The sequence below is a fragment of the Salmo salar genome, chromosome ssa06 (assembly GCF_905237065.1).
Source record: "Salmo salar chromosome ssa06, Ssal_v3.1, whole genome shotgun sequence".
NCBI lineage: Eukaryota > Metazoa > Chordata > Actinopteri > Salmoniformes > Salmonidae > Salmo > Salmo salar.
In genome coordinates, this window is record NC_059447.1 from 90,116,572 (window position 1) to 90,142,422 (window position 25,851).

Genomic DNA, 25,851 nt, shown 5'->3' on the forward strand with positions numbered 1-25,851 from the left:
ACACACCTACTCATTCAAGGGGTTTCTTGATTTTTACTATTTTCTACATTGTAGAATAATAGTGAAGACATCAATACTATGAAATAACACATATGGAATCATGTAGTAACCAAAAAAGTGTTAAACAAATCAAAATATATTTTATATTTGAGATTCTTCAAAGTAGCCACCCTTTGCTTTGAACACTCTTGGCATTCTCTCAACCAGCTTCACCTGGAATACTTTCCCAGCAGTCTTGAAGGAGTTCCCACATATGCTGAGCACTTTTTGGCTGCTTTTCCTTCACTTCGCGGTCCAACTCATCTATGTCAATTGGGTTGAGGTAGGGTGGTGATTGTGGAGGGCAGGTCATCTGATGCAGCACTCCATCACTCTCCTTCTTGGTCAAATAGCCCTTACCAACCTGGAGGTGTGTTTTGGGTCATCCTACTAAGCGCAAACCAGATGGGATGGCATATCACTGTAGAATGCTGTGGTAGCCATGCTGGTCAAGTGTCCCTTGAGTTCTAAATAAATCACAGACAGTGTCACCAGCAAAGCACCCCCACACCTCCTCCTCCATGCTTCACGGTGGGAACCACACATGCAGAGACCATCCGTTCACCTACTCTGCATCTCACTAAGACACGTCAGTTGGAAGAAGAAAAAATCTCAAACTTGTACACCAGACCAAAAAGGACAGTTTTCCACCGGTCTAATGTCCATTGCTCATGTTTCTTGGCCCAAGCAAGTCTCTTCTTACTGGTGTTCTTTAGTGGTGGTTTCTTTGCAGAAATTTGACCATGAAGGCATGATTCACGCAATCTCCTCTGAACAGTTTATGTATCTGTTACTTGAACTCTGAAGCATTTATTTGGGCTGCAATCTGAGGTACAGTTAACTCTGGGTCTTCCTTTCCTGTCTTCCTTTCCTGTGGCGGTCCTCATGATAGCTAGTTGTATCATAGCGCTTGATGGTTTTTGCAACTGCACTTGAAGAAACTTTCAAAGTTCTTGAAATTTTCCAGATTGACTGACTTTCCTGTCTTAAAGTAATGGACTGTCATTTCTCTTTGCTTATTTGAGCCGTTCTTGCCATAATATGGACTTGGTCTTTTACCAAATAGGGCTATCTTCTGTATACCACCCTTACCTTGTCACAACACAACTGATTGACTCAAACACATTGAGAAGGAAAGAAATTCCACAAATTAACTTTGACAAGACACACCTGTTAATTGAAATGCATTCCAGGTGACCTCATGAAGCTTGTTGAGAGAATGCCAAGAGTGTGCAAAGCCGTCAGAGGCAAAGGGTGGCTACTTCGAAGAATCTGAAATATATTTAGATTTGTTTAACACTTTATCGGTTACTACGTGATTCCATAGTTTTGATGTCTTCACTACTACTCTACAATGTAGAAAATAATAAAATTTAAATAAACTTTTGACTGGTACTTTATGTATACACAGAGATCCTATTTTTTGGTATCTAGAATTAATATTTTCCTGATCAAGATGGCAGATGTTTCAGTCCTGTTGCTAGGATCCTTATGTACACTCTTGTGTTCTATTTCATTCTGTGGTTGTGTCTGTCACACAGATTCAACAAGGAGAAAGGAGACACGTCACAAATATGCAATAGAACAGGACATAAATGACTGGGGCACACCTCAATCATTATCAGAATAGCCTGGGTTGACAGACAGCTTATGACTTCATAAATGAATACTTTCTACTCTCTGTACATTCATAGCTAAATATCATAATGACAAGTCTTGCCCCTCTCCTGCATAATTTAGAGAACAGGGGTTGCATCTCAGGTGTTAAGAGAGAGAGACAGAGCGTGCAAGAGAGAGGGGGGCAGAGAGAGAGAAAGGGACGGGTTGAGAGATATATTTATTCAGGTGAACCCATTGAGACCAGGGGCTCAAGGGAGCCTAGTGGTTAGAGCGTTGGGCCATGTCTTTCAGCTTGATCAAATCCCCGAGCTGACAAGGTAAAAATCTGTCATTCTGCCCCTCAACAAGGCACTGTTCCTAGGCCATCATGGTAAATAAGAATTTGTTCTTAACTGACTTGCCTAGTTACTTTTTTATCTTACAATGTTGCCCTGAGAACAACAATACATATTCAAAATGATCAATTAAAAAAATTTAACTACAAATGACAAAATCAACACTACCGCTTCAAACACCACAAATACAATTATTTACATTCAATCCAAACAGTTGCAATTCTCATTAAAAACTCATTCAACATTAAAGTCCTAAACTGCCCTACATATACCCGAGAGTCAAGGAGTTTGTGCACTAAAACTGAAGTTGGATTTACCTAGATCGGATTAATCATCCCTGTGAACGGTTTTGGTGTCTCATTTTTTATTTATTTTTTAACACCGACGTGAGGTAGGTAGGAAGCTTGTATAGTAGAGCTTTGAAAACAGAGTGAGTAATGAAGTGATCTACGGGAGTTTAAATGAGGACCAGCCAACCTTTTGATACAGGATGCAGTGACGCGTATTGAAACGGTCACCTGTGATAAAGTGAAGGGAGCTATGGTAGACGGCATCCAAAGGGTTAAAAGCTGTTGCATTCTGGTAAATGGTGTCACCGTAGTCAAGAACTGGCTGGAAAGTTGACTGTACAATCTGCCTCCTGCTGTTTAGGGAGAAGCATGATCTGTTTCTATAAAATAAGCCTATTTTAGAATCTCAGCTTCTTAACTAGCTCATTCGTATTTTTGATTTTTTTAAAACCAAATTATTGTCAATCCAAAATCCCAGATATGTATAGGTGGGAACCTGCTCAATGAAAGAAACATCAATGCATAAATGTGTAAGCCATCAAATATTTCAGCAAAAAAATGAAAGCATACCTAGTTTTTCACACATAAAGTAAGAAAAAAAGAAAATGTATCAACAAGAACTTTCTGCAAGGCGACAAAATCTGATTGCAGCAACAAATGGCATAGCCTAGTCAGTCATAGGGGCAATAGCATACTTTTGTGTCATCTGCATACAAATGAATGTTACAGGTTTTTGCAGATAGACCAAAATTATTTATATACATAGTAAAGAGGACAGGTCCCAAAATCGACCCCTTTGGTAATATCGAGGTAACTTCACACCATCAGAAAGCACACATTGTATCCTGTCAGAGACAGTAAGACATCGATTTCTCAAATGTCTGAAGCGCTGCCAGTCAGAGGTAGAATCAGTTAATCTAGCCTTAGGCCAAGCTAAGTTTCTTTCATTAAATCTTTCAGACAATTCATGCATGAACCATGGGTTATGTGTGTCTTTTACCCGTAATATTTTATATGGGGCATGTTTATCTACAACAGAGTTAAACAGAAAGGTAAAACATGTAAGGGCCTGATCCAAATCAAAGATAGAGGACACACCCTCTCAATCATACAACCCCAGGTCATACAGGAAATGTTGCTCATTGAAAGTTCTGAAATTTCTCTTCGTAATAATTATTGGACACGATTTAGGTAGCTTAGCATCTCTAATACAGGCAATGGGACAATGGTCACTGAGCTCGTTAGCAAAGATTCCATTGGCTGTATACTTATGAGGGGTGTTTGTTAGAATGATACCCAAAAAGAGTAGATTTTTTTATGGTGTTTTAAATTGGGGCAGCTTGGTTTAGTTATCAGTCAAGTTAAATTTAGCTCAATACAAAATACATTTTATTCTATCTGATACTGGCGAGACCGAGCGAGAATGAGTGCGAGAGCGACAGAGAGAAAGAGGTCTTACCCCAGAGCTCCAGCGGTGAGGAAGACTACCCAGAGATGACCCAGACTGAGGGTGAAGGCGTAGACCAACATCCCTACGAAGGACATGAGGTAGACCGTCAGGGTAGTCTGTCTGAAAGACACAAATCAATTAATCAAATCAGTCATGGTCTGGGAAACACAGAGACATTACACACAATTCACAGAATACACTGATATCCTAGAAACAAATCAAATCCACACTGACATTTTTTTAATTTCACCTTTATTTAACCAGGTAGGCTAGTTGAGAACAAGTTCATTTACAACTGCAACCTGGCCAAGATAAAGCAAAGCAGTGCGACACAGAGTTACACATGGAATAAACAAGCGTACAGTCAATAACACAATAGAGAAGAAAAAAAAGAAAGTCTATATACAGTGTGTGCAAATGGCGTGAGGAGGTAAGGCAATAAATAGGCCATAGTAGCAAAGTAATTACAATTTAGCAAATTAACACTGGAGTGATAGAAGATCAGAGGATGATGTGCAAGTAGGAATACTGGTGTGCAAAAGAGCAGAAAAGTAAATAAACACAATATGGGGATGAGGTAGGTAGATTGGGTGGGCTATTTACAGCTGCAGCGATTGGTTAGCTGCTCAGACATATCCTAGAGACAGATCGATCCAAATCAACACATATGAGAGTTGTGGTTAAATACCAGTTCAGCGGTGTAATAATCCTGGCATGTCAGTTACAGAGTAGCGATGAATAACTGAATAAAATACATCCTGTCAGCTCCATGCATTCCATTTGCATCTGCAACGTTCAGAGAGAGTTTCACTTCCCTGAATACACACCCATGGTGGTGTGGACAGAACACGTGCTGTCTAACACACACCCATGGTGGTGTGGACAGAACACGTGCTGTCTAACACACACCCATGGTGGTGTGGACAGAACACGTGCTGTCTAACACACACCCATGGTGGTGTGGACAGAACACGTGCTGTCTAACACACCCATGGTGGTGTGGACAGAACACGTGCTGTCTAATACACCCATGGTGGTGTGGACAGAACACTTGCTGTCTAACACACCCATGTACGTCTTTACACAGTGACTGCCAACTAATGAAGTGGGAGTGAGAGGATAAAGTGGGAGTAGGGCAGGAACAAGGTCAAGTAAACAATGTTGATGAGACTTATTTTATTAATATATTTCGGGCTACCCTACACATAGAACATTGGACGACATTGTCAGGGTTGCAAAATTGCGGTAACTCTCCCAAAATTAGTTGATATTGCAGTTGGAAGATATAGGGAATAATGAAGGAATATTCAGGAAAACCGGACTCCTCCGACCAGGATTTCTGAGAGAAAAAATCCAACTGAATTTGGGGAAGGTTACTGGCATTTTGCAACCCTACTTACAGTATATGTGGTTTGCATTTGTTCTGAAACTAGGGTCTGAAAGCTTGCTATTCATATGTCTCCAACTTTAACATCCCAACTGGAGGCCAGACAGAGACAGGTGGAGGAACTAAAGGAGAACGCAGGTAACATTTTCCTAATGAACTGAATCTGTCGTCATGATGGCCAGGTTCAGATGAGGACATCAAATATAAAACCTTCTCCCCCTCTATCCATCTTAGGCAAACTAAAACAAGGTGGCATTCTCAGCCGGCCACGGAGCTAAACGGGAACTACGGAGCCCTCAACACAGATCTCTGCGGTCTACAGAAAAGCTCTTCAACATCGGCAACGCTTACAGCCAGAATACAGGTGATACAGACATCTGTACTGTAGTAGGAACTATTACTACACCTTGTGTTCTCAGATCTCGTACGTCTTTATCTATGTACTCATCTCTCACAGTTCTTCCTCTTCTGCAGGTATCTTTACAGCACCAGTGTGGAGTCTACTACTTCACTTATATCATCACTATACTGGCAGCAAAGGTTCTCATGCATCCCTGTTTAGGAATGGGCAAAGACTTGTAACTATTGCTGGTTATAATGAGAATGACCAGCTTGAGGAGCTTTGAATAGTACACGTCACGTCCTAACATGTACAGTGACAACACGTGTTACATGATAAACATTCTTCCTGACCTAGCGACCATGTGAGGAATGGATTCACAGGAGGAGCAAGGGACTGGACGACAAATCTAATCTCATTTTATTTGTCACATGCAACAGGTGACAAATTACAGAGAAATGCTTACTTACAAGCCCTTAACAAAACAAGTTTAAGTAACATTTTTACTAAATAAACTAAAGTAAAAAATAAAAAGACCTTGGACCCCTGAGGGGGTTCTCTCTGAACTCATGGCCAGTGACCCCATGGGATCAGAGGTTAGGGGTCAGGGGTTTAGGAGAGATAAACAGGCTGCACCTGGACAAACAGAGCTGGGCCCTGTCCTGTCCCAAGCACACAGCCACAGCAGGAAACAGAGGGACAGACAGCAACATGAAACAACAAACAAGCATGAAAAAAAAACATGAAACTACGCCAGCCAAGAAGAATACAAACCAACATCCTACACAGTCAAGGAGCCAGCCAAGAAGAATACAAACCAACATCCTACAGTCAAGGAGCCAGCCTAACAATACAAACCAACATCCTACACAGTCAAGGAGCCAGCCAAGAAGATTACAAACCAACATCCTACAGTCAAGGAGCCAGCCAAGAAGAATACAAACCAACATCCTACACAGTCAAGGAGCCAGCCAAGAAGAATACAAACCAACATCCTACACAGTCAAGGAGCCAGCCAAGAAGAATACAAACCAACATCCTACACAGTCAAGGAGCCAGCCAAGAAGAATACAAACCAACATCCTACACAGTCAAGGAGCCAGCCAAGAAGAATACAAACCAACATCCTACAGTCAAGGAGCCAGCCTAACAATACAAACCAACATCCTACACAGTCAAGGAGCCAGCCAAGAAGAATACAAACCAACATCCTACAGTCAAGGAGCCAGCCAAGAAGAATACAAACCAACATCCTACACAGTCAAGGAGCCAGCCAAGAAGAATACAAACCAACATCCTACACAGTCAAGGAGCCAGCCAAGAAGAATACAAACCAACATCCTACAGTCAAGGAGCCAGCCTAACAATACAAACCAACATCCTACACAGTCAAGGAGCCAGCCAAGAAGAATACAAACCAACATCCTACAGTCAAGGAGCCAGCCAAGAAGAATACAAACCAACATCCTACACAGTCAAGGAGCCAGCCTAAACAATACAAACCAACATCCTACACAGTCAAGGAGCCAGCCAAGAAGAATACAAACCAACATCCTACACAGTCAAGGAGCCAGCCTAACAATACAAACCAACATCCTACACAGTCAAGGAGCCAGCCAAGAAGAATACAAACCAACATCCTACAGTCAAGGAGCCAGCCAAGAAGAATACAAACCAACATCCTACACAGTCAAGGAGCCAGCCTAACAATACAAACCAACATCCTACACAGTCAAGGAGCCAGCCAAGAAGAATACAAACCAACATCCTACACAGTCAAGGAGCCAGCCTAACAATACAAACCAACATCCTACACAGTCAAGGAGCCAGCCAAGAAGAATACAAACCAACATCCTACAGTCAAGGAGCCAGCCAAGAAGAATACAAACCAACATCCTACACAGTCAAGGAGCCAGCCTAACAATACAAACCAACATCCTACACAGTCAAGGAGCCAGCCAAGAAGAATACAAACCAACATCCTACACAGTCAAGGAGCCAGCCTAACAATACAAACCAACATCCTACACAGTCAAGGAGCCAGCCAAGAAGAATACAAACCAACATCCTACAGTCAAGGAGCCAGCCTAACAATACAAACCAACATCCTACACAGTCAAGGAGCCAGCCAAGAAGAATACAAACCAACATCCTACAGTCAAGGAGCCAGCCAAGAAGAATACAAACCAACATCCTACACAGTCAAGGAGCCAGCCTAACAATACAAACCAACATCCTACACAGTCAAGGAGCCAGCCAAGAAGAATACAAACCAACATCCTACACAGTCAAGGAGCCAGCCTAACAATACAAACCAACATCCTACACAGTCAAGGAGCCAGCCAAGAAGAATACAAACCAACATCCTACACAGTCAAGGAGCCAGCCTAACAATACAAACCAACATCCTACACAGTCAAGGAGCCAGCCAAGAAGAATACAAACCAACATCCTACACAGTCAAGGAGCCAGCCAAGAAGAATACAAACCAACATCCTACACAGTCAAGGAGCCAGCCAAGAAGAATACAAACCAACATCCTACACAGTCAAGGAGCCAGCCAAGAAGAATACAAACCAACATCCTACAGTCAAGGAGCCAGCCTAACAATACAAACCAACATCCTACACAGTCAAGGAGCCAGCCAAGAAGAATACAAACCAACATCCTACACAGTCAAGGAGCCAGCCAAGAAGAATACAAACCAACATCCTACAGTCAAGGAGCCAGCCTAACAATACAAACCAACATCCTACACAGTCAAGGAGCCAGCCAAGAAGAATACAAACCAACATCCTACAGTCAAGGAGCCAGCCAAGAAGAATACAAACCAACATCCTACACAGTCAAGGAGCCAGCCTAACAATACAAACCAACATCCTACACAGTCAAGGAGCCAGCCAAGAAGAATACAAACCAACATCCTACACAGTCAAGGAGCCAGCCTAACAATACAAACCAACATCCTACACAGTCAAGGAGCCAGCCAAGAAGAATACAAACCAACATCCTACACAGTCAAGGAGCCAGCCAAGAAGAATACAAACCAACATCCTACACAGTCAAGGAGCCAGCCAAGAAGAATACAAATCAACATCCTACACAGTCAAGGAGCCAGCCAAGAAGAATACAAACCAACATCCTACTCAGTCAAGGAGCCAGCCAAGAAGAATACAAACCAACATCCTACAGTCAAGGAGCCAGCCTAACAATACAAACCAACATCCTACAGTCAAGGAGCCAGCCAAGAAGAATACAAACCAACATCCTACACAGTCAAGGAGCCAGCCTAACAATACAAACCAACATCCTACAGTCAAGGAGCCAGCCAAGAAGAATACAAACCAACATCCTACACAGTCAAGGAGCCAGCCTAACAATACAAACCAACATCCTACACAGTCAAGGAGCCAGCCAAGAAGAATACAAACCAACATCCTACAGTCAAGGAGCCAGCCTAACAATACAAACCAACATCCTACAGTCAAGGAGCCAGCCTAACAATACAAACCAACATCCTACAGTCAAGGAGCCAGCCTAACAATACAAACCAACATCCTACAGTCAAGGAGCCAGCCAAGAAGAATACAAACCAACATCCTACAGTCAAGGAGCCAGCCTAACAATACAAACCAACATCCTACACAGTCAAGGAGCCAGCCTAACAATACAAACCAACATCCTACAGTCAAGGAGCCAGCCAAGAAGAATACAAACCAACATCCTACAGTCAAGGAGCCAGCCTAACAATACAAACCAACATCCTACAGTCAAGGAGCCAGCCTAACAATACAAACCAACATCCTACACAGTCAAGGAGCCAGCCAAACAATACAAACCAACATCCTACACAGTCAAGGAGCCAGCCAAGAAGAATACAAACCAACATCCTACACAGTCAAGGAGCCAGCCAAGAAGAATACAAACCAACATCCTACACAGTCAAGGAGCCAGCCAAGAAGAATACAAACCAACATCCTACACAGTCAAGGAGCCAGCCAAGAAGAATACAAACCAACATCCTACACAGTCAAGGAGCCAGCCAAGAAGAATACAAACCAACATCCTACACAGTCAAGGAGCCAGCCAAGAAGAATACAAACCAACATCCTACACAGTCAAGGAGCCAGCCTAACAATACAAACCAACATCCTACACAGTCAAGGAGCCAGCCTAACAATACAAACCAACATCCTACACAGTCAAGGAGCCAGCCTAACAATACAAACCAACATCCTACACAGTCAAGGAGCCAGCCTAACAATACAAACCAACATCCTACAGTCAAGGAGCCAGCCTAACAATACAAACCAACATCCTACAGTCAAGGAGCCAGCCTAACAATACAAACCAACATCCTACACAGTCAAGGAGCCAGCCTAACAATACAAACCAACATCCTACACAGTCAAGGAGCCAGCCTAACAATACAAACCAACATCCTACACAGTCAAGGAGCCAGCCTAACAATACAAACCAACATCCTACACAGTCAAGGAGCCAGCCTAACAATACAAACCAACATCCTACACAGTCAAGGAGCCAGCCTAACAATACAAACCAACATCCTACATAGTCAAGGAGCCAGCCTAACAATACAAACCAACATCCTACATAGTCAAGGAGCCAGCCTAACAATACAAACCAACATCCTACATAGTCAAGGAGCCAGCCTAACAATACAAACCAACATCCTACAGTCAAGGAGCCAGCCTAACAATACAAACCAACATCCTACAGTCAAGGAGCCAGCCTAACAATACAAACCAACATCCTACACAGTCAAGGAGCCAGCCTAACAATACAAACCAACATCCTACATAGTCAAGGAGCCAGCCTAACAATACAAACCAACATCCTACAGTCAAGGAGCCAGCCTAACAATACAAACCAACATCCTACAGTCAAGGAGCCAGCCTAACAATACAAACCAACATCCTACACAGTCAAGGAGCCAGCCTAACAATACAAACCAACATCCTACACAGTCAAGGAGCCAGCCTAACAATACAAACCAACATCCTACAGTCAAGGAGCCAGCCTAACAATACAAACCAACATCCTACAGTCAAGGACCTAGAAGTCTCATACAGCCGGCCAACAACATGAGAGGATAAAACATGGACAGTACAAGAACTGAAGACAATAGCGTCTCACACAAGTCATTAGTGAAAAAGCTGCACAGTGAGTTTCTTTCCCAGTGGGCAACACTGGCTGTGATGACATCATAACCAGCTTCGTTCACTGGATTGGCTCAAAGCAAGTCGACCAACTTCCTGTATGTCCATACGCCTTTCCCCATTCCACCTTCATTCTGAATGATTTTGATGTGTTGTTGTGACCCATGTAAAACGCACTTTAAGATAACCTGGACTTGACTTACTTGTATGTTTTGGTTCTGTCCAACCAGATGCCACAGATCAGTGATCCCACCATGCCAGCGATAACGATGGTGAGACCTATCCTCCCTGCGTTCAACTCTTCACCCTGCGGGTCAGGACAGACAGGGGAGACTAGGGTTAGGGTGTGTGTGTGTGTGTGTGTGTGTGTGTGTGTGTGTGTGGGGGGCTCTGGTCTAAAGTAATGCACTATATAGGGAATAGGGTGCCATAGGGATCTGGTCTAAAGTAGTGCACTATATAGGAAATAGGGTGCCATAAAGCCCTGGTCTAAAGTAGTGCACTATAAAGGGAATAGGGTTCCATTTGTGAAGCAGCACCATTGTGCATGCTATTCTAACCCACTACTGACTAGGTTGGAAACAGGTTTCCCTGAGCTACTGTATGTTGAGAGTTTCCATCAGTATTGAATGGAGGAGTGTGAAGCTCTACAAGCTAAACAGGTCATATCACGTGGCAGAGCGCGTGACAGTCTCTTTCTGTAGGAGATAACTGGTAATATACTACATATTACCTCAATTACCTCGACTAACCGGTGTCCCCGCACATTGACCCTGTACCAGTACCCCCCTGTATATAGCCTCGCTACTGTTATTTTACTACTGCACTTTAATTATTAGTTACTTTTATTTCTTATTTGTATATTTTTTTAATTCATTTTTTAAATTGCATTGTTGGTTAAGGGCTTGTAAGTAAGCACTTCACTGTAAGGTCTACACCTGCTGTAGTTGGCAAATGTGACAAATAACATTTGATTTGATACTGAATTCTATACTAATGCTGATCAGGTCAATAGGTTTAGGGCAGTGGTCACCAACTGGTCCATCTCCAAGCCATTCCTAGTCCATCACCAAACATTTCAGTAAAACACTGTAAAGCCTTGTGTTCCTATTATTTATTCATTTTGCACTGTTGGCGGTAGGTGCACTTAATTCAACAGGCCTATCGCCTAGCGCCAGGAAGGAAAAGTGTTCCCATTTCATGTGTCTGAAGGTAGAACTCCACCTACCCAGCAGGCCCAGAGAGCAAATCAAGCGCACCTATAGGCCTACCGCTGGCCAATCAGATAGCTCAGATCGTGTCTGCACAGTTTCCTTGAGCCAGACTAAAATAAAAAACGCACAGCAAAGTTGTTGAGTCTCTCTCTAAACCATGATTAGAGAGAGACTCAACAAATATAGCAAAGAGCTGCTGTTTTTATAAGTTCATGTTTAACACCCAGCCACCTGGCGACAACCCCCTAACCCCCAGCCCCCTGGCAACAACCCCCTAACCCCCAGCCCCCTGGCAACAACCCCCTACACCCCCAGCCACCTGGCGACAACCCCCTAACCCCCTACACCCCCGCCGACAACCAGCGACAACCCCCAGCGACAACCCTCTTTAGGTAAGGGTGAATAACACAGGGCTTTGTTGAATAACTTCAACCTTCAGTAATGTAATCTCGCCTGACCTTTTACTGTACTTCTAGAATGTTTATACTGTTAACCAAATAACACGCCCATTGTTGTATTCTAGAATGTTTGTACTGTCAACCAAATAACACGCCCATTGTTGTATTCTAGAATGTTTGTACTGTCAACCAAATAACACGCCCATTGTTGTATTCTAGAATGTTTGTACTGTCAACCAAATAACACGCCCATTGTTGTATTCTAGAATGTTTGTACTGTCAACCAAATAACACGCCCATTGTTGTATTCTAGAATGTTTGTACTGTCAACCAAATAACACGCCCATTGTTGTATTCTAGAATGTTTGTACTGTCAACCAAATAACACGCCCATTGTTGTATTCTAGAATGTTTGTACTGTCAACCAAATAACACGCCCATTGTTGTATTCTAGAATGTTTGTACTGTCAACCAAATAACACGCCCATTGTTGTATTCTTGAATGTTTGTACTGTCAACCAAATAACACGCCCATTGTTGTAGTGTTGTCAATGTGTTTCAGTGCCCACATACTGCACCGTAGGACTTACAGGGTAATGCTCGATGATCATGCGGTTCAGTAGCGTGCCCACAGCATAAAAGCAGCCCACGTTCAGTCCTGTTGGTGAGAGAAAGAGCAAGTGAGGCACAGCCAACAGGGACTTTCAGGGAGCTTTCTTAGAGAGCACCCACAGCAGGTTAAGGTATTACTCTACTATTACTGTGGACTTCACACACAGCAGGAGACAGTAAATCACTGTTGTCTTTGTTCCAGATGGGAGTGTGTGTTGACGTTCATGTGTATGTTGTAGTACTCGTGGTACTTCGTCGAAGCCTTGGTTATGTCTATGGCCCAACGTCGGATCCAGAGTGGTAAATTCAAGCTGTGTCGAAAACAACATTTTTCCTCTGCCTCCTTCCACCACACAGTTGAGACTCTGGGTGACGTGAGGCATCCGCATGTTCACCAGAGGTACCAGGACAAACTGGACACAGCCTGCCATACCAATCACAGTCTGGGTGACGTGAGGCATCCGCATGTTCACCAGAGGTACCAGGACAAACTGGACACAGCCTGCCATACCAATCACAGTCTGGGTGACGTGAGGCATCCGCATGTTCACCAGAGGTACCAGGACAAACTGGACACAGCCTGCCATACCAATCACAGTCTGGGTGACGTGAGGCATCCGCATGTTCACCAGAGGTACCAGGACAAACTGGACACAGCCTGCCATACCAATCACAGTCTGGGTGACGTGAGGCATCCGCATGTTCACCAGAGGTACCAGGACAAACTGGACACAGCCTGCCATACCAATCACAGTCTGGGTGACGCGAGGCATCCGCATGTTCACCAGAGGTACCAGGACAAACTGGACACATCCTGCCATACCAATCACAGTCTGGGTGACGCGAGGCATCCGCATGTTCACCAGAGGTACCAGGACAAACTGGACACATCCTGCCATACCAATCACAGTCTGGGTGACGCGAGGCATCCGCATGTTCACCAGAGGTACCAGGACAAACTGGACACAGCCTGCCATACCAATCACAGTCTGGGTGACGTGAGGCATCCGCATGTTCACCAGAGGTACCAGGACAAACTGGACACAGCCTGCCATACCAATCACAGTCTGGGTGACGTGAGGCATCCGCATGTTCACCAGAGGTACCAGGACAAACTGGACACAGCCTGCCATACCAATCACAGTCTGGGTGACGTGAGGCATCCGCATGTTCACCAGAGGTACCAGGACAAACTGGACACAGCCTGCAATACCAATCACAGTCTGGGTGTGCCACGATTTTTTTTCTTTTTTTTAACGGTGGTTTGATTCATTCAGAAAATTGCCACCTTCAGTTATATGGTAATGTTATTTTGTGGCTATGATGATGATTGAATACTACAAGAAGCAAAATAAATATATACAATCCTTTCATTCAAGTGTTTGTGAATCGCCCCCATTTTAACAAACTATATTATTGAGGTTTCTTGTGCTATATAGAAACTATTTGCTAGTCATGGACAAACTGTATGCTGTCCTATTAAATGAAGTTTCACTTATTAAAGTAGCTTACTTCTGATGGTGGTGTTGATCAGTAAGGTACACAGAAACTAACAGTAAGGTACACAGAAACTAACAGTAAGGTACACAGAAACTAACAGTAAGGTACACAGAAACTAACAGTAAGGTGCACAGAAACTAACAGTAAGGTACATGTTTTTTTAGGATGGCCCACATACAGCATAAGTGAAAGTTCCCAGTACATTCTTAATAAATATATCCTCTATTATCGATTGTTTTTCAGTAACAAACAGTTGTTCCTACTAAGATAATTCATAATTCTTTATAATAGTTGTTCCTACTTAACGACCAGGATAATTCACTCTTTATAATAGTTGTTCCTACATATCGACCAGGATAATTCACTCTTTATAGTTGTTCCTACATATCGACCAGGATAATTCACTCTTTATAGTTGTTCCTACATATCGACCAGGATAATTTGTCACTCTTTTATCAGTACTTAGCAGATACAAACTAACTATTAAATGGGTAAGTACTGCATTCTTACCTGGTTGTTGCCATGTTATTTCACAGTTTTCTCCTGGTACTTTCCAGATGTGACCCTACTCTTTCAGCACCGTAAACTACAGTGCTTCCATTAATATAAAAGAGTAATAAGTAAAAAAATGTAAAAAAGAGAAACATAAAAACATTGTTTTACACGTTGACATGCGACCGTAACATTTCCTTGTGGATCTGGGGACAGCCAATGACGTCCTAGCCGGCACAGAGTCCCTCCACATAGGATAACACATTAATGGTTCACCTGTGATGCAGAGTGGGAAAAATGGGCACATTTCTGAGTGGCAGGTAGCCTAGCAGTTAAACGTGTTGGGCCAGTAACCACAACGTTGTTGGTTCGAATCTCTGAGCCGACTAGGTGAAAAATCTGTCGATGTGCTCTTGAGCAAGGCACTTAACCCTAATTGCTCCTGTAAGTCGCTCTGGATAAGAGTGTCTACTAAATGACTAAAATGTAGTTCACTAGGTAACTGTAGGTCAGGTGGAACAGGTGGAACACTGGCAGACAGTTCACAACTAGCATGTGCCTACTTGAAACATAATACCCGAGACAGCACAGTATGTTTTCACATTGTCCTCCAGCACAGTACCAAAAACGATGGATGTATGCATAACCAGGATAGCCATGGACAGCTCAGCTCAACCCCTTGTATCACTACTGAGCTGTGTTAAGTACTGACCGTATGTGAGGATGAGGAGGAGGAAGGGTTTGTTTCGGAGCAGCCTGAGGATGGAGGCGGTGTAGGAGTACTGTTCTGGAGGGATACAGCGAGCTGTGGCCTGGGCCTGAGTGGGAGGAAGCTCCGGACGCTCCTGGAACACTGTGAAGAGAGAGACAGACGGAGACAGAAAGGAACATCAGTAGCATAGTAAAAAAGAACGTAACGGGATATTTAAGAATGAATACAGAGAAGATGCAGAGAGTATTGATGCAGAGAGTATTTACACTTATACCTGTATACAGGTTGAAAACGGCAGACTGTGACACTGATAAGTGTCTAAATTGGAACACAGCGGCTGTACAATAACATGCTAAACATGCTGTCGAAGGTCAGGATCTGTGCTTCTCAGCTTTAGCTAGTCATATCACCAACAGAACAGGCTTTCAAATTATGCCCGCCAAACCCAGACAAAGATTTATAAAAATGGACAGCTTTTGGATTTCATAAACAACATTAACTGTGTAAAAGCGTGGATGCAGGGTTGTGTTCCAAACAAAACAACTACAAGTGTGCTTGCTCTAGTTCCTCAATGGCACTGCTAGAGCTAGGAGAGCTAAAAAAAAGCCCCTTATAGTTGAAGAATATTCTATGAGTCATAAATGTACATTGAAATTACTTAGGAACTGTGCACACTTTGAAGAGGTGTGTGTGCCACTTGGAATCACCAGTTAGACCTCTCACTCAAACCCTTGTCATTTACTAGTATGATGTTGCACCTACTCCAAATGTTCCATGAATATTCTTATCAGGTACGAAGAGCATTTTCAGATTTCGTTAAACAAAAAAATAAAAAGTACAGTAAATGTAAAATGCAGGTAGAAAACAGTGTAATGTTTATATTCAGTCTCGTCAGCTGATTTTGTCATCACCTTTGTGTTCTACCATGTTTATGTGTTGCCATAATTTTTCCTTCAAGAAACATTTCAAATTTAGCCTTATCCATATAGGCTAATTCCACAAGAGTAAGGGATTCAGCTCAGCTTCATATAGCCTCTAGACAAGGGATGCCCAACCCTGTTCCTGGAGATCTACCGTCCTGTGGGTTTTCAGTCCAACCCTAATTTAACACACCTGATTCTACTAATTAGCTGCTCAACAAGACCTGAACTAGATGAATCAGAACTGCTAAAGTAGGGTTGGACTGAAAACCTACAGGACAGTAGATCTCCAGGGTTGGGCAGCCCTGGCCTAGAGGCTATTGACTGAGAACGCAAATATTGTAAGGTGTTTAACAGGTTTTGCCTCAGTGTTGTAATTGGTGCTTTCCATACTCCGATACAGTGGCGAGCAATCATTCAGGGCCTGTTTTGAGCCCCAGATGTTTAGCTAAAATAAAAATTGTTGGCCTGTTTTACATGTCATTTTGGCATTAATTCATGTCACATCAGTTTGCAAAGAATGTGGAAGAAAAAAAATCCTTGAGTTACTAAAGACGCATACAAATATGGCCTCTGAGTAAGGCAGCTCCAAAAATCAGCCTAGCTCAGTGCTTTCTGTGGTGGAGGGGCAGCCAGCGAAAGCACACAGCGTAGGTGTTGGTAATCTTCTCTTGTTGTGCCTTGATTAGCTCAGTGTTCTGTCACTAATGGGGACACTACATAGCCGCAGTCATCATCAAATCACGTCGACAATCTACTGGCAAATCCTTCTCATTCCTTGTCCCTTTTCCAAGCTAAACAGGGTAAAACACTCAGCCACCCACCTTGGGCCAGAAAAAGTTGAATACAAAGGCCATTCTGTCAATCAAGCATGACTTTATCCAGAAAATGCCAGACTGATGACCAAGTTTGCCCACAAGAAAGACCACCGCACCACCTTAGGCTAATTGACATAATTTGAGTCAATTGGAGGTGTACCTGTGGATGTATTTCAAGGCCTACCTTCAAACTCAGTGCCTCTTTGCTTGAAATGATGGGAAAATCAAAAGAAATCAGCCAAGACCTCGGGAAAAAAAATTGTAGACCTTCCACAAGTCTAGTTCATCCTTGGGAGCAATTTCCAAAAGCCTGAAGGTACCACGTTCATCTGTACAAACAATAGTACGCAAGTATAAACACCATGGGATCACGCAGCCGTCATACCGCTCAGGAAGAAGACACGTTCTGTCTCCTAGAGATGAACGTAGTTTGGTGCGAAAAGTGCAAATCAGTCCCAGAACAACAGCAAATGACCTTGTGAAGATGCTGGAGGAAACAGGTACAGAAGTATCTATATCGACATAACTTGAAAGGCCACTCAGCAAGGAAGAAGCCACTGCTCCAAAACCACCATAAAAAAAGCCAGACTACGGTTTGCAACTGCACATGGGGACAAAGGTCGTACTTTTTGGAGAAATGTCCTCTGGTCTGATGAAACAAAAATAGAACTGTTTGGCCATAATGACCATCGTTATGTTTGGAAGAAAAAGGGGGACGCTTGCAAGCCGAAGAACACCATCCCAACCGTGAAGCACAGGGGTGGCAGCATCATGTTGTGGGGGTGCTTTGCTGCAGGAGGGACTGGTGCACTTCACAAAATAGATGGCACCATGAGGAAGGAAAATTATGTGGATATATTGAAGCAACAACTTCCTGACTGATGTCTTGAGATAACTTCACTAGGGTAGGGGGCAGCATTTGGAATTCTGGATGAAAAGCGTGCCCAAATTAAACTGCCTGGTACTCGGGCCCAGAAGGTAGGATATGCATATTATTAGTAGATTTGGATAGAAAACACTGAAGTTTCTAAAACTGTTTGAATGATGTCTGTGAGTATAACAGAACTCCTATGGCAGGAAAAAACCTGAGAAAAAGCCAACCAGGAAGTGGGAAACCTGAGGCTTGTAGTTTTTTCAAGTGATTGCCTTTACAGTATACAGTGACTTAGGGTTCATTTTGCACTTCCTAAGGCTTCCACTAGATGTCAACCGTCTTTAGAACGTTGTTTCAGGCTTCTACAGTTAACAGAGAGCGAACGAGAAGGCCGGGAAGTTGGTTACTCAGAAAATAATATGACTTCAGTGGCGCGCATTCACGTGAGGTAGCTGTGTTCCATTACATTTATGAAGACATTGGAATCGTCCAGTTGGAATATTATTAAACTTTTATGTTAAAAAGGCCCGAAAGATTGATGCTATACATCGTTTGACATGTTTCTACGAATGTAAATAAAACTTTTTTTTTTACTTTGTCGTGAAATGTTGGGCACGCTTCCTACATTTGGAGTAGCTTACTGAACGCGCTAACAAAAAGGAGGTATTTGGACATAAATGGACTTTATCGAACAAAACAACATTTATTGTGGACCTGGGGTTCCTGGGAGTGCATTCTGATGAAGATCAAAGGTAAGTGAATATTTATAATGCTATTTATGATTTTAGATGACTCTAAAATGGCGGGTACCTGTATTGCCTGATGTTTTCTGAGCGCCGTACTCAGATTATTGCAAAGTGTGTTTTCCCCGTGAAGCTGTTTTGAAATCTGTCACAGCAGTTGCATTAAGGAGAGGTTTATCTATAATTCTTTGAATAACAGTTTAATATTTTATCAACGTTTATGATGAGTATTTCTATAAATTGATGTGCTCATTCACCGGAAGTTTTTGAAGGAAAAACATTTCTGAACATCACGGGCCAATGTAAAATGGGGTTTTTGGATACAAATATGAACTTTATCGAGCAAAACATACATGTATTGCGTAACATGAAGTGCTATGAGTGCCATCTGATGAAGATCATCAAAGGTTAGTGCTTAATTTTAGCTGTATTTCTGGTTTTTGTGACGCCTCTCCTTGCTTGGAAAATGGCTGTGTGGTTTTTCTTGTCAAGGTGATGTGCTAACATAATCTAATGCTATGCTTTCTCCGTAAAGCCTTTTTGAAAATCAGACAATGTGGTTGGATTAACGAGAATCTTATCTTTAAAATGGGATATAATAGTTCTATGTTTGAGAAATTTGAATTATGAGACTGTCGTTTTGAATTTGGCACCCTGCTATTTCACTGGCTGTTGAATAGTGTGTCCCGCAGGTGGGACGGTCACGTCCCACATACCCAAGAGAGGTTAAAGCTTGGTCGCAAATGGGTCTTCCAAATGGACAATGACCCCAAGCATACTTCCAAAGTTGTGGCAAAATGGCTTAAGGACAACAAAGTCAAGGTATTGAGTGGCCATCACAAAGCCCTGACCTCAATCCCAGAGAAAATTTGTGAGCAGAACTGAAAAAGCATGTGCGAGCAATAGGCCTACAAACCTGACTCAGTTACACCAGCTGTCAGGAGGAATGGGCCAAAATTCACCCAGCTTATTGTTGGAAGCTTGTGGAAGGCTACCCGAAACGTTTGACCCAAGTTTAAAGGCAATGCTACCCAACAATTTAAAGGCAATGCTACCAAATACTAATTGAGTGTATGTAAACCTCTGACCCACTGAGAATGTGATTAAAGAAATAAAAGCTGAAATAAAATCATTCTCTCTACTATTATTCAGACATTTCATATTCTTTAAATAAAGTGGTGATCCTAACTGACCTAAGACAGGGAATTTTTACTAGGATTAAAATGTCAGGAATTGTGAAAAACTGAGTTTAAATGTATTTGGCTAAGGTGTGAATACACTTCCAACTTCAACTGTAGATATGTATAGGGGTAAGGTGACTAGGCAACAGGATGTAAGATAAACAGAGTAGCAGCAGCTTGTATAGGAGTGGGTGTGTGGGTGTGTAGAGTCAATATAAATGCATATTATGTGTGAGTGATCAAATGGAGAGTGTGTGTGTCACCACTGTTCTCATAGGAGATACAATGCATTCAGAAAGTATTCACACCCCTCTACTTTATCCAAACTGTTGTGCCTGAATTTAAAATGTGTCACTGTCCAACATACAATACCCCATACTGACAATGCCCCATACTGACAATGCCCCATACTGACAATACCCCATACTGACAATACCCCATACTGACAATACCCCATACTGACAATACCCCATACTGACAATACCCCATACTGACAAAGTGGAAACATGAGGCCAAAAATGACTTTAAAACAGTTCGGGACAGATCGGGACCTAATTGACAGAGTGAAAAGGAAGCCTGTACAGAATAAAAATTATTCCAAAACATGCATCCTATTTGCAATGTAAAGCAGTTAACTTTTTGTCCTGAATACAGTGTTATGTTTGGGGCAAATCCAATACTTTACTGAATACCTCTCTCCATATTTTCAAGCATAAATGGTGGCTGCACCCTGTTATGGGTATGCTTGTAATTGTTAAGGACTGATGAGTTTTTCCAGGTCAAAACAATTTACGGAATGGAGCTAAGCACAGGCAAAATCCTAGAGGAAAACCTGGTTGTCTGCTTTCCACCAGACACTGGGAGATGAATTCATCTTTCAGCAGGACAATAACCTAAAACACAAGGCCAAATATACACTGGAGTTGTTTACCAAGAAGATAGTGAATGTTCCTGAGTGGCCGAGTTACAGTTTTAACTTAAATCTGCTTGAAAATATATGACATGACTTGATGGTTGTCTAGCAATTATAAACCACCAATGACAAAGCATGAATATTTTTTTTTAATGAATGGGCATATACTGTACAATCCAAGTGTACAAAGCTCTTAGAGCTATCATCGCTGCCAAAGGGGTGTGAAAACTTATGTAAATTAGATATTTCTGTATTTAATTCAATACATTTGTTTGTATTTTTTATATCACTGTCATTATGGAGTGTTGTGGCCGTGGGAAATCTATTTAATCCATTTTCAATTCAGGCTGTAACTACAAAACGTGGAGTAAGTCAAGGGGTAGGAATACTTTCTGAAGGCACTGTAGGTCAAACAAGTCCAGTTCACTACTCCTGTCCACAGGCTTTTAACTATTAAGATACAAAGTCTACAAAGACCATCGCTAGGGGCTATTTCTATAGCGTGCAGACCTCAAGAGCTTTCATCATTTTGGGCTCCCGAGTGGTGCAGCGGTCTAAGGCACTGCATCTCAGATCACATCCGGCCGTGATTAGGAGTCCCATAGGGCGGCGCACAATTGGCCCAGCGTTTAGCCGGGGTAGGCCGTCATTGTAATTAAGAATTTGTTGTTAACTGACTTGCCTAGTTAAACAAAAGTTTACACCGATTTTTTTTAACTTTTTTTTATCATGGCTTTCAAGGGCTAAAAGACACAGAGCAACAGTAACAAATACATGTCTGTGTCCTGAATGGTCCCCTATTACCCATGGGCCCAGGGCAAAATAAGTGCACTATACAGTGGATAACGTGCCATGTCGGACTCAGCACTAGTCTCCGACCCAAAGGAATGTCAACTGTGGAATCCTAACTGTGACATGACGTGCCTCAAGCTGACTTTCTCTTGACAGAGCAGGCTTTCAACGAGGAGTCTGGGGGGTGAAGAAATGCTGCAGATGTCATTGTGGTTCTTATCTCAGAGCTAGCCCTCCCTGGGGCGTCTCAACCAGCAGGGGATATCAGTGAACTCGCCGTCCCCAGCACGAGTCTACTCCAACTAAGTACTCTAACCTAGACTGTACTCACTGAACTGGAACCCACAGCGACAGAGACCCAAGACATCAAACTCTTAATGAAACATATTGGCTGCTGAGACCCGTCTGTGTGTACACATTCCCTGGAACAGGCCTGGAGACAGCAGCAGCAGAGACAGCTGTCTACAGGATAATCAGAATGTTGAAAGTCTTGGCGTCGTCTCTCTAGAAATGGGTGAAGAACACAAATCAATTACTCCCTCAGCTTAACTTACCCCAGACCCTAACTAACCCCAGACCCAAACTAACCCCAGACCCAAACTAACCCCAGACCCTAACTAACCCCAGACCCTAACTAACCCCAGACCCTAACTAACCCCAGACCCTAACTAACCCCAGACCCTAACTAACCCCAGACCCTAACTAACCCCAGACCCTAACTAACCCCAGACCCTAACTAACCCCAGACCCTAACTAACCCCAGACCCTAACTAACCCCAGACCCTAACTAACCCCAGACCCTAACTAACCCCAGACCCTAACTAACCCCAGACCCTAACTAACCCCAGACCCTAACTAACCCCAGACCCTAACTAACCCCAGACCCTAACTAACCCCAGACCCCAACTATCCCCAGACCCCAACTATCCCCAGACCCCAACTAACCACAGACCCCAACTAACCACAGACCCCAACTAACCACAGACCCCAACTAACCCCAGACCCCAGACCCAAACTAACCCCAGACCCCAGACCCTAACTAACCCCAGACCCTAACTAACCCCAGACCCTAACTAACCCCAGACCCTAACTAACCCCAGACCCTAACTAACCCCAGACCCTAACTAACCCCAGACCCTAACTAACCACAGACCCTAACTAACCACAGACCCCAACTAACCCCAGACCCCAGACCCAAACTAACCCCAGACCCCAGACCCTAACTAACCCCAGACCCTAACTAACCCCAGACCCTAACTAACCCCAGACCCTAACTAACCCCAGACCCTAACTAACCCCAGACCCTAACTAACCCCAGACCCTAACTAACCCCAGACCCTAACTAACCACAGACAAGACATTCAAGGCCCTGTGATAGACTAGTGTCCTGTCCAGTGTTCTTGTACATCAAACAGAAAATAGGGGCATATGTGCTGTTCTAACTTGGACAAGGCTACTTACTTACTTCCTTCCTTCCTTCCTTCCAAGACATTGAAACTAAAGGCTTGTTGGAGAGGAATCAAGCAATCTTAGAAATGTGCTCCCGAGTGGCGTAGCAGTCTAAGGCACTGCATCTCAGTGCTTGAGGTGTCATTACAGACACCCTGGTTCAAATCCAGGTTGTATCACAACCGGCTGTGATTGGGAGTCTCATAGGGTGGCGCACAATTGGCCCAGTGTCGTCCGGGTTTGGCCGTTGTAGGCCGTCATTGTAAATAAGAATTTGTCCTTAACTGACTTGCCTTGTAAAATAAAATAAAAATAGACTTACCCAGAAAGACAGCTGTAATCACTGTCAAAATGGTGATTCTAACATGTATTGACTCAGTGTACTTATGTAAATGAGATATTTCTGTATTTAATTTCTTTGTCATTAATCACTTTGTCATTATTATTAAATGAATAATAATGACTAAGTACTCAGCCAGCAAGCATACACAGTAGTACTGTATGAATCAATGTACTTAAAACCCTGGCAAAGCCTGGAAAACGTGTTGCATTATTTGCATCAACACATAGATGCTCTTCCAGATAAACATAAGAACTGGCCGTCACCCATTTAGAGAGAGATTCATATAGACCTAGAGGCTATTGTATGAACAAGCAAATATTGGAAGGTGTTAAAATGGGTTTTACCTCAGTCTTGTAATTGGTTCTTTCAAAACTTATAGGACATAGGTCAAACATGTATAGCTCACCATTCCTGTCAACAGGCTTTTAGGCTTCAGCTAGCTGACAAAGTCTTTCAAGGATTAAAAAGAGACAAAAACAAACAAAAAAATCTCAGACCCAAAGGAATGTCGCAACTGTGGAATCGTGACTGTTACATGACTTGCTTAAAGCTGACTTTCTCCTGGGAGAGACAGCTTTCAGACTGGAGTCAGGGGGCAGAGAGCTGCTGCAGATATCTTTGTGTGCAGATGTCTCTGTTCTTATCTCTAAGCTATAGTCTTCCCTGGGGTGTTTCAACCAGCAGGAGTGTACTCTTTGCTAAGTACTGTCAACTAAAAAAAAATGTCCTCACTGAACAGGCACCCCGAGGTACACTCAAACTCGAAACACTGAAGGCCCTACGATAGACTAGCGTCCAGGGAGTATACTTGTACATGTTATAGGAGATCGGGCAGGAGGGCAGGAGCCCATGTACCATTCAGGCTTGTACAAGGCTACTTACTTATAAGACATTGAAACTCGTTGGAGTGTAATGAAGCTGTTCTAGATATACACAGTACCTTAATACTCAGCTACTGTAGTACGCATGTAAAGTACTGTGAGAGTCAAATGTACTGAAAACCATGGCAAGGCAAATGCTACATTCAGGCTAATATTCACATCTTAAAACTAATTTTTGTACTCTTCCAGATTCACACACATGCATATAAAACACCTGAAACATGCCTGTCAACGATTTCTGTCCTCCTTCATCCATTGAGAGACGCAGCATGAATCTAAACCGTCTCTGCCGCACAACATTCTCCAGCTAGACAACCGTCTCTGCTGTTGTCACAACATTCTGGACTTGGCCCACACTTTTTGCAGGGCATAACTCAGGCCCCCAGTTGGCTCAGACAGACAGGGCATCTAGCAACCACACAGACAGACAGACAGACTAGTGACCAGTTAATATTTACTTGGTAGCGCAAAACAAGAACCCAAAAAAGGCAGAAGAGCCTCAGACAGCATTAACCCTCTGCCTCAGCCCAATATATCATCTCTACTCAAACATTATCCCTCAGCCCAATATATCATCTCTACTCAGACAGCATTAACCCTCAGCCCAATATATCATCTCTGCTCAGACAGCATTCTCCCTCAGCCCAATATATCATCTCTACTCAGACAGCATTAACCCTCAGCCCAATATATCATCTCTACTCAGACAGCATTAACCCTCAGCCCAATATATCATCTCTACTCAGACAGCATTAACCCTCAGCCCAATATATCATCTCTACTCAAACAGCATTATCCCTCAGCCCAATATATCATCTCTACTCAGACAGCATTATCCCTCAGCCCAATATATCATCTCTACTCAGAGAGCATTAACCCTCAGCCCAATATATCATCTCTACTCAGAGAGCATTAACCCTCAGCCCAATATATCATCTCTACTCAGAGAGCATTAACCCTCAGCCCCAATATATCATCTCTGTGCAGACTACCTGCAGGCTACATCCTCCTTTATCATTCAATCTTCAGGAATTAATCACGCTTTCCAGATCTTTTAAATAGCACTTCACCAGCAAGACAGTAGTCTGAGTCCCAATCAGCACCCTATTCTCTATATAGTGCACTACATTGGACCAGGGCCCACAGTGCACTAGGTAACGAATAGGGTGTAATTTGGGACAAAAGACAATAGCAGCTATTGAGTGAAATCAGGTCATATGAAAATAAACTTCAGAATGAGTAGGCTTAATTGCACAACGTTAGCTGAACAGCTCATAGTGTTACCTGTATGTAGGTTACAGTGGTAATGGTTTGTGATGGGGAATTTTTTTTTTTTAAAGCTGTATTATATAGGTATGTTGACACCAA

The 25,851-nt window shown here is 42.9% G+C and overlaps 1 protein-coding gene across 7 annotated transcripts in view; it reads right to left on the reverse strand.

Annotated features, from left to right (window-relative positions):
• LOC106608296 (feline leukemia virus subgroup C receptor-related protein 2) overlaps window positions 1–25,851 on the reverse strand; it is a 63,697-nt gene that overhangs the window by 18,693 nt on the left and 19,153 nt on the right. For all 7 annotated transcript variants that reach the window (XR_006770373.1, XR_001329426.2, XM_014206163.2 and 4 more), the window contains exons 3-6: window positions 15,570–15,710; window positions 12,844–12,911; window positions 10,845–10,948; window positions 3,744–3,854 (exon numbers count right to left, since the gene is read on the reverse strand). Coding sequence is in view for 5 of the 7 variants with exons in the window: in XM_014206163.2 (XP_014061638.1) it covers window positions 3,744–3,854; window positions 10,845–10,948; window positions 12,844–12,911; window positions 15,570–15,710 (424 nt within the window). In the remaining 2 variants the exon portion in view is untranslated. The remainder of the gene's footprint in view (window positions 1–3,743; window positions 3,855–10,844; window positions 10,949–12,843; window positions 12,912–15,569; window positions 15,711–25,851) is intronic.